This window comes from Apaloderma vittatum, unplaced genomic scaffold, assembly GCF_000703405.1.
Source record: "Apaloderma vittatum isolate BGI_N311 unplaced genomic scaffold, ASM70340v1 scaffold7786, whole genome shotgun sequence".
NCBI lineage: Eukaryota > Metazoa > Chordata > Aves > Trogoniformes > Trogonidae > Apaloderma > Apaloderma vittatum.
Genome location: NW_009719941.1, coordinates 12,775 through 22,072, shown reverse-complemented (window position 1 = coordinate 22,072; position 9,298 = coordinate 12,775). Strand labels below are relative to the sequence as shown.

At 49.2% G+C, this 9,298-nt stretch overlaps 1 protein-coding gene across 1 annotated transcript in view; it reads right to left on the bottom strand.

Annotated features, from left to right (window-relative positions):
* Positions 1-823: 823 nt before the first annotated feature.
* The window catches only part of CILP (cartilage intermediate layer protein, nucleotide pyrophosphohydrolase), an 8,748-nt gene continuing 273 nt past the window's right edge, over positions 824-9,298 (bottom strand). Inside the window, exons 2-8 of the mRNA XM_009870836.1 lie at positions 8,486-8,569; positions 7,747-7,800; positions 6,169-6,354; positions 4,713-5,027; positions 4,395-4,503; positions 3,786-3,943; positions 824-3,165 (exon numbers count right to left, since the gene is read on the bottom strand). Of these exons, the coding sequence (XP_009869138.1) occupies positions 824-3,165; positions 3,786-3,943; positions 4,395-4,503; positions 4,713-5,027; positions 6,169-6,354; positions 7,747-7,800; positions 8,486-8,569 (3,248 nt within the window). The remainder of the gene's footprint in view (positions 3,166-3,785; positions 3,944-4,394; positions 4,504-4,712; positions 5,028-6,168; positions 6,355-7,746; positions 7,801-8,485; positions 8,570-9,298) is intronic.

Here is a 9,298-nt window from a genome sequence, read left to right as displayed (position 1 = left end):
TGTGGCCAAGTCCTGGACCTGGAGGAGCATCATCTACCCAGCGAAGCCTTCTCTGTGACTCATTTGTGAACAGAAAGGTGAAATTTTGCAGGTCGTTCTTTGGCGAGCTCTACACGTGGTTTATTTACATCGCTCTTTCAAACACAAAAGCAACACAGTGTTGTCAAAGTTACAAAATTACTCTTTTTATTAACCTACCCTATTGTAGAGCATGGATTTTCTTGTCAAATAATGCAAGAGGCAAGAGAAAACTGCAGTTTTATCCACATGGAGCCTACAAATCCACGTGGCTTCTCTGTGCTATTGAGCATGTGAGTTCTTAGAAATGCAGCTGCCAGTAGTTTAGCTCGAATACAGTCATTCTAAAACAAGCTAGAAATAAATAAAATACTTACATTTCAAGTACAAAACCTTGCAGATGAATTCAGCATGAGGAAATCAGTTTATTCCTTTTCCTATTACCAACTACTGTACAGGTACTTGGGCTGGCAAAGTCTGCAGATGCAGAACAGAGAGTGTTTTATGTACATGACTTAATTGAACCATGTGTTTAGTCTTCCCTTCAGGCTATCATGTGAAGCTGTTTAATGTCAGGCAGAAAGATGTTTTTGTGGATGCGTTTAATGACACATGTTCCCTACCGCCAATTTTTGCCCTATGTCCTTCCTTTCTGGTGGAGCGGGGAGAAAAAGTGCACCATAATTATGTCTCAGAACTAACGACACCTACCAGCTTTGAATTAGGTTATTAGCAGGTAGATCTTACTTTCAAATCATATTTAATTTGTGAGTGTGAGTGACTTTACCGAGGCCCCTACACAGCTCTAATATGTGGAAGGACGTTGACCTCTCATCGGGATCTGCCCTTGGGGCATTCGGCGGCTCGCTGGTGGCCTTCGGTACGCAGGGCTCTGCCCTGGCAGAATCTGAATGGTCTGCTGGCCCGAGTTCCTCTGGGACTGGAAGACGCTTTGCTCCGTTGCGCTCCTCTCCGAACAGGTGAAAGTCAACCCGATGCCGACGTCGCTCTTCATGGTTCTGGAGGTGCCATCAGACGTGCCGTCAAAACACCTGCCCAGGGCGATTTCCTTGGCGATCCTCGGGTCTTGGTCGGTGACAGTGTAGATGCCGTAGTTGTGTCCCAGCGGGTCAAGAGGAGCCAGCATTGTGTACTCGCTGGAGTCATTGTTGGTAGCCATGGGGAGGTGGTTGACCAGGTACTCGTGGAGCATGCTGTTGACGCCCACCCGGCGGCAGCTGCCTTGTGGGACCACTTTGACGAGCGTGCGGTCCACGCGGTCTTGGTCGAAGAGCATGCCGCTGCACTTGAACTCCAGGCAGGCTGCTGACACGTCTGGCCGCTCGGGGTCACGGATGCTGCGGACGTCCCTGATGCCATAGAGCTTGCCAATGGTGCGCGGGTGCGTCCCACCCATGTTACGAGATCTTACGTTCACCTCTTGCGGCCCGTTGATCTTCACTTTAATGTAGCAGGCCCTAAATTCCATGGGCTTGGGCCACCACGCCAAGTAGTCATCAGTCCAGCTCATCAAGTCGTCTTCGCTAAAGGGAACGGTGTTGTAGTCGTATCGATCTCCCTCTGTCCTGTAAAACCTGAAGTGAGGAGCATCGTGTGGGGCTTCCTCGCATGCACTTAGGTTTTCGTAGGCATAAATAGGGCCGTTGTTCTCCTCTGGGGAATTAGGGCTTGGCTTGGCCATGTTGATGCTGAACGCCGTCTTCTTGGTGTTGGAGTCCTCGTGGTCTGTTCTCCGGTAGTTGAGCTTGTTGAGATATGGCTGTGGGACACCAACGGCGTTAGGGTTGAGTTTAGGAGCAGAGGGCACGGCTTCGAGCTCTTCACCCCCCATGCTCGCCAAGATGTAAGCTGCGTAGGCCTCGGGGTTTTGCTCATCGCAGAAGGCGGGCACGCAGGCGCCGTTGGGACCGGTGACCACGCTGTCGAAACGGCCCCATGCTCTGGGGTTGGAGGAGAACCCGGGTTCTGGCTCCGTGTTTATAATAGAAATCACAACCCCTTGGATCTGCTCGCTTTGCAGAAACCTCTCACTTCTGTAGGCTCGGACTTTGACGTAGCACCGCCTGCTCTCTGGGACGTCCAGGTTAAAAAGCCGCCTTTCCTTGATCTCCATGTTCCCAACCAAAAAAGTTCTCTGCTCTCTTTTGCGCCGTCTGTTTTTCTCAAGGTTAAAATCCCCTTCTTCCTCCCATAACCCTGTCTCTGGGTTCAGGGACCAAAGCTTCATCTCTTGCAGGTGCTCGGGCATCTTGACCTGAGCAGCATCCAAATAAACCTTCACCTCTTCTGCATTAAGAGACTCGGTGCCTCGTTCGTCAGTGAAGTCCAGGGAAAACATGCCGTACGTGCGGAGTGGGAATACATCACCTTCCTCATCTACAAAGTTCAGGTCACTTTGTGTGACAGCAGCTGTTGAGATGTTTCTTGGGTCCAAAAACGTCACGCTGGCTTTCACTTTGCCTCTGTAGGCTTCTCCATTTTTCTTATAAAATGCATTAGGAGGGATTTCTAGTTCGGCGATGGGATCGTCTTCTTCCATTTCTCCTAAAGAAATCACGTTGGTTTCAGTGGATTCCAGCGTAACAGGAGCTTTCTTTCTCAGTAGCTTGATCTCGTGAAACACAGCACCTCCGTTTTCCTTGAAGGGCAGAACTTTTGTTGTGTTCACAAACTTCTGCAGCCGATCGACGAAAGTGAGAACCAGTCTCTCCGTGTCTGCTGGCACTTGGACGGAGAAGGTTCCTTTGTAGCCAGTCATGCTCACTCTCTTGTTCCCCATGTAGATATGGCCAAACCTCAGTGGCTCACCGTTATCTGCTGCTGTGGCTCTGCCTCGGACTGTTATTTTGGTCTCGGTGCATTTTTTGCAGCCACATTCAACGATGACTTTAGTGGGGAGCGTGAACCCGTCGCAGGAGATATCCCTGGTTTCCATCCTGGACACCCCGCAGCAGTAGGCGACGTTGTCCTTACACCGGAGTCCCTTATCCAGCTTCCCAGCGCAGGTCTTTGCTGGGCACTTGCCCACATCGTAGTAGAAGGAGTTGGTTGCTTTTTGGAAGCAATCATGAGGAAGTCGGATGAGGTGGCTTTGGGGTTGGGAGTTGCAGGCTTCCTCTTGTCTCCCTGTTGAGAAGGATTTCTTAATGAGTAGCATGAAATAATTGTACAGTCATCGCTATGTGGTCTGAAACCCTCAGAGCTAACCATTGCTTGCAATAACAGTGAGGTTTTTGTAGCCATAAAATGGATGTTTTGTGGGATTTTGGTTAGCTGATGTCATCTGGCCTCTGTTCGCGTGAAGCAAGTGCTCAGCTTTAACTATAAGAACCTGATTAAAAGCAGCAGTGTCCCTTCTCCCGCTCACCCACCACTGCCATTCTGATCCACTCTCTAGATGTTCTGCAGCTGCCTGGCTTTTTGGCTGCTGTGACAGATTAAAACGTGTCCCAAGGTTTAAAAAAAGAAAAACAACCCTAAGCAAACAGAAATATTCACACATCAGGCAGCAAGTACAGGGAGAATCTGCTGAAACAAGCAGATAGATCTTGGCAGGTCACCTGCAATCCAGAGCTCTGGTTTGTAGAGAGCATCTGGTTCACAACCAGCTCACGCAAGCTTATCTGCAAACGGATGCATGAAATAAAACCCGAATATTTTTCCTACGACTTTTCTTTTCCCACATGTAACACAATTTCTGGTGCCTTCCCAGCTGCTTGGAGAGCACCATGCACGTCTTCTCTTACCTATGACAGCAAGCTTGGCAGACTGGGACTTTGCTGACCCGCCGGCGCTGCTGGCTTTGCAGAAATACTCTCCAGACTGGTCTCTGTTCAAGTTCTTCAAAATCAGGTTGTTTTTATATTTGTATAAGGAGGGATCCAGCAGTGAGCCGTTGTGGTACCTGGCAGGAGCAGGCAGGCAGTTAGGGGATGGAGGCTGAGTGCCTGGGTGGACCAGTGTGATGGCCCTAATCCTGCATCGTATCGTGTGGGTTTTGCCAGATGTCTCGCCTCAGTTTCCCCATTTGTAATCTGGATGGGTGGCACCCCCTGAAAACTTCTCCCCATCCCCTGGCAGCACGGAGATGTGGCTGCCGAGCAGCTGGCTGGCAGGCAGAGCTGCAGCTTGTGCCTGCTCAGGTTTTTCAAACTTTTATTTGTGTTTTTTTTCCAGTAAGTCCCTCTGCAGATGACATTACCTGTGAGAAACGCCAGCTCTGCACGTCTCGAGGAAACCATCATTTGCAGCACTAGGTTTCTTGGTGTATTTAGCTTTTATGGAAATGGTAAGGAGATAAAAATTGAATCTGTGAAGAGCTAAGGCTTGTGCCTAACCAAACTGGAGTTCCTTACCAGAGGTAGCGGTCGGGGGCCGGGCTCCCTGTGGCATCGCAGCAGAGCGACACGCTCTGTCCCACCCTCCTCGCTTTGTCCTCAGGGCTCCTGAAAACATAAGGTTTGCCTGCAGAAGGAGGAGAAGAATCACACACAGAATGTTCGGTGTTGGAAGGGACCTCGAAAGATCATCTAGTCCAACCTCCTGCCAGAGCAGGATCACCTACAGCAGGTGATCACAGGAAAAGGGCCTCGTTACTCTTCCCCTCTTAAAATTATGATTTATTTCTGAATACTGCATAAAGCCTCCTGGTTTCCCCCCTTCTTTGGAGCTACCTGATCGGTGCAGCTGCACTTGGATCGCCAGGTTTCTTCTGTTGCTCTGCGGCACGGTAACGGTCGCTGTCGCGTATTTGGCTTTCTTTATTTTAAGGGCGTTCTTGCCATCAGGACAAACGCCCGGGATCCTAAACATGCCCCTGTTATCAGCCATCGTCAACAGCTTGAGTTTCTTGGCTTGCAGGTAGACCCGGGCGTCGGCAGCGGGCGACCCGTCCTCGAGAGACACTTTCCCGTGCAGGGTCGCGTCCTCACACATGCAGGCGTCGCAGTCGGCATTGACATGGCCCATGGGGCAGGTGATGTTGCAGGCTGGAGGGAGAGACCGGCAGGTCAGAAACCAGCTCCCACGTATCCCAAACACGTCGCGATCTTGCGTCTGCTTTTAATTTAGATGCAATAAGGCGGTTACTGCATAAGGAATAAATTGTATCCTTAACCGTATTTTTGCTGATTATCAACAGCTGTGCATTAGGAACGCAAGGATGATGTCATTTTGAACCCATCAATTAGTAGAAAGCAGCCACGTGGATATAATTACAGCTAGGAACTCTTATTTACCTTCCCCAAAGGGCTGAATTTCAGGGAAACTTGAATCCAGATCAGCATGTAAGCAATTAGCTCAATGCTGCCAAAATTACAAAACCAAATGCCTCAAACTTTTTAGGTTTCTGCTACCAACCCCAAAATTTATGACTTTTGTCTATCTTAAAAACTATGTCCCCTCATTCAGTGGTATCCTGGCTTGGGCAGGACACAGGTTAGCTGCCAAATGAGCATTATCTCATGGGTTTAATGAATGGTCTCCAAAACAGGGATTCTGAAACATTTTCATTACCTATAGTGACTAATCCTAAAAAATAATCTGTCTCTCTCCAAGGCTAAGGTAATTCCTTGTATAGTCACAGAGCATACCTGTACAGCAGCTACCTGATAATATTTTGTAGCTGGAAATAAATGAAGGAAATCAGGGAAAACCTGAAACAACTTTCCTGGAGAAAACATAGACTATTTTCAGAATTAATTGCTTAGAAGAGGATCATAAGAATAATATAGTTAAATACATGCCTCTTCAGCAGGGACTGTGGTAATTTGATATTCCCAACTCTTCTCCTTCCTGGAGGCTGCACAGAGGCAACTGCTTGCAGTCGCTAACTCCTCCTTGAGAGCTGTCTTTATAACAAGGTAAAAGAGATTTTTTGTTTTTCCTGTATCCCCAAGATATTTATGGGCCCCTGACATCTGGATCCCCCTGTTATCTTGTTCTTTGGCTATAAACTCCCTGTGCTCTGCTCCCTTTGTGTTCCCCAGCCCTGCCCAGGAAGGCACCAGGGTCACGAAATTCTGGCAAGGAAGAGAAAGATGGTAAAACGACAGCAAAGGGAGCACAACGCTGACACGGTGGTGAGATCAGGACATCGTCCCCTGCCCGTAAGTGAAGTTAGAGAAGCACCTGAGCAAACGTGTCCAATGCAGAGCCGCCCTTCCTCAGTTGCTTCATTACAGTGCACACCCCAGAGACGCTCAGCTAGGCAGGATCTGGTACGCTTCTGCACCCCGGTTTGGCCACACTTTGCTGAGCACTCGCTCCATTTCGACCATGGAGACAAGAACCTTTTTGAATCTTGCGCCAGTGGACCTTGAATAACATCAGGGGTGGGTTACTGAGACATGCGTGACACGTACGGCTGCCCGAAAACGGGCACTTGTTTTCTTAGCAGCTTCTATACAGCTCAGACTATGCATTTGGATGTTACGCACCGCGTAGGTTAAACAAACTCAAAGCACGTTCAGGGAGCTGGGAAATAAAGCATGAGAAGGCGTCTGAAGGCTTCTGGCTTAATTCCCCGCAGACTACCAAATTCAGGATGATTAAGATAAACTCAAGGGGAGCAAAGTGCATGCAGCTCATGCTTAGCATTGAATAACTTTGGCTTAAGGGAAATCACATACACATTGTCATTGAAATGCTGTCTGAGGGGCAGCGCTCGCCTGCATTTCAAATGTGGTTATGCAAAAAGAAAAAAAGGGAGGGTGTAAAATTGTTGGTATGATCATGTTGAATGTCTTTAACCGTCTTTCAACATATGGTCTCTATAGGGGAAGCCTGTGTCTTATTGCAAGCACCAATTTTACCGTGTGCAAAACAGAAGCCTAAGATGCTACTGAGCAGGCTGAGCATGTCAGGGGCCAGCTGATTTGTAAAACATGGAGGGTTTATTGAGAGTTTAATATGTGGTTAGATTTTTAAAGGAATTTCCTTAAACCGCCTACTAGATGGTATTAATTTAAGCTGCTTTGAGTGGATGAGATCCACTCCATGCTTGTGGTTTGAGTTATTTTTAAATGACAATGTTCTAATAATGTTTACGAGGATGCGCTTGTGACTAAAGTTTCTAAAAACGAGCTTTCTTAGAGACGTGTGCTGTGTCATCTCCCACACCTACTCTTCCACCTGATTTGGAGTAAACTAGGTTGAGTTATTTCCTAAATAGGCAGCCTTCCACACGGCCAGGCTGTTCCAACAGTGACAATCAAAAATGAACCCCTGGCTTACAAAAGTAGGTGGCTGGAAAAGACTATTTAAATTAGAGCAGCCATGGGAGCGTCATGACTGGTTTGGAGCAAGCGCCTGGCTTAGATGGGCAAGTTTTTAATCTGTTGGCACGTCGGCATCTCCAGGTCGGCATCCTGCCCGGTGCATCCATAGACCTTATTTAACATTTGGGGGATGCAGGAGGAGGCAGGCTTGGGGACGTGGTCCAGTCTGTACTTGCCCCAAGCACAAATTTAATGGGCAACAGATTAAAGTGGGATCTTGGTAAAGATTCTAGGCTTGTTTGTTATCGGTTGCTTTAATCTGCAGGGCTGGTGATGGTAAGAAAGGAGGGGAGTCCCACAGAGGAAAATGGCTCTGGGTGTCACCTTGACAGCAGAAAAGGCAGAAAGCAGGGGACAAGGGAGAAGCTGAGGGGTTGAGTGCCGGTGGGGATGTGGTGAGGGACAGGGCTGCCCCGTGGCAGGGACATACTGCGTCTGACGTAGGTGATCGTCGGGTCTCCTCGGCGAGAGCTGCTCCTTGTACCTGCGGGCAGAGGATGCGTGGGGTGATGCAGGCAGGATTTCCTCACTCCCTGGCCAAGCATTATTCTCTCCCACCTGCACTGAGACCAACTGGTCAACCCGAGCAGGTGTGGCACACCCTCCTCTGGAGGCAAAAACTGAGCTTACTGCTCACTGCTGCCAAGGGCAGATGCTTTATTTTCCAATTGCATTGGTCAAAGCTTCAAGATTCTGTTTTATTTCTCTCTAGAGAAGTAGGAGTCAGCTCCTCCTCTATGGTCAGGGTATCTCCCTGGGATTAACGAGGGTAATTAATGCTCCACTGGCATTGATTCTAAAGCAGTGGTGTCCCAAACCGCCCCAGGCATGGGGTCAGACTGGACAGGGAAAAGGCAAGTCGGAGCATGTCCTTGCCCATCCCTGGGCATTCCTCGCCTTCCCAGCCCGCGTGTGTCTCCCGCGGGAGTTGGGGCTGTGGTCACACATTTGACCTTCGCTTTTCCAGGACAGGAGCCAACAGCATGTGTCAGCGATAGCCAAAACCCTACAGGAGCTTGCGGATGATTAACATTTATTCCATTGCCTAAATGTCTTCGTCTACTCAAATAATATTGTTCAATTGTAAATTAAGGCTTAAAAACACAACGTGCACGAAAACACCCCAGCTCCTGGTGAGGAAAAGCCACTCGAGCTGGGAAATAACTTACTCTCTAAGCTGAGCATTACGAGCGGGGTGAAGGTTTTCTGTCCTATCTGGATCCTGCTGAGGGCTGGTTTCAGAAGTCTTTGACCTAAGAGTCAGGAAATTAGAGATGAAATTAGATTAATAATACTTGACCTTAAGGATGCTGATTTTTTCAAGTTTCCCTTTGGGTTGGGGCTGACAGAGCTCCCGTGGGATGAGGTGCAGGAGATGCCAAGTGAAGTGTGTGTTGGAGATGTCCCACAGCATCACTGTAGCTCAGGTATGATGCAAATTTGTCATTTCCCTTATTACCCAAGAAAAACCTTTCTGCGTTGGAGCAGCTCAGGTCAAGTAATCTTTGTGTAGCATCAGCTCTTGCCTGTGCCCAGCTCCCGGGGCACTCAGCAGGGCTCCTGGGCACCTCCCCAGCAACAAATTGACTCTCCCTGTTCTTATCCCCGGGGCGTCTGGCCAGAGCACTTCAGGGCAAAATTCCTCTGTAGCCTCGGAAAACAAATCCGAAGAGCTTGCAAACAGGTTTCCTCTGGGAGACCCTGCCGGAGCAGAGGGGCAGGTTGCTGATCGCTCAGCGCTTTGGTACGTGCGACCCGCCAGAGCCAGCAGCGAACAGAACCTGCTGCTCCAGAGCGTCTTCTCCTGGAGAAGAGCCACGTTGCCACTTCCCAAGGGTTCGGATCGGTGGGCGATGGAGAAGGTACTGGCTGGACGGGTCTGCTTAGAGCAGGGAGGAGCCAGGATGGGAGATGGGGAGCAGGCTGGACACCACGGGGTCTTGCGGGCAGCAAGCAGGGATGGTCCCAGCATGGTCATTGGA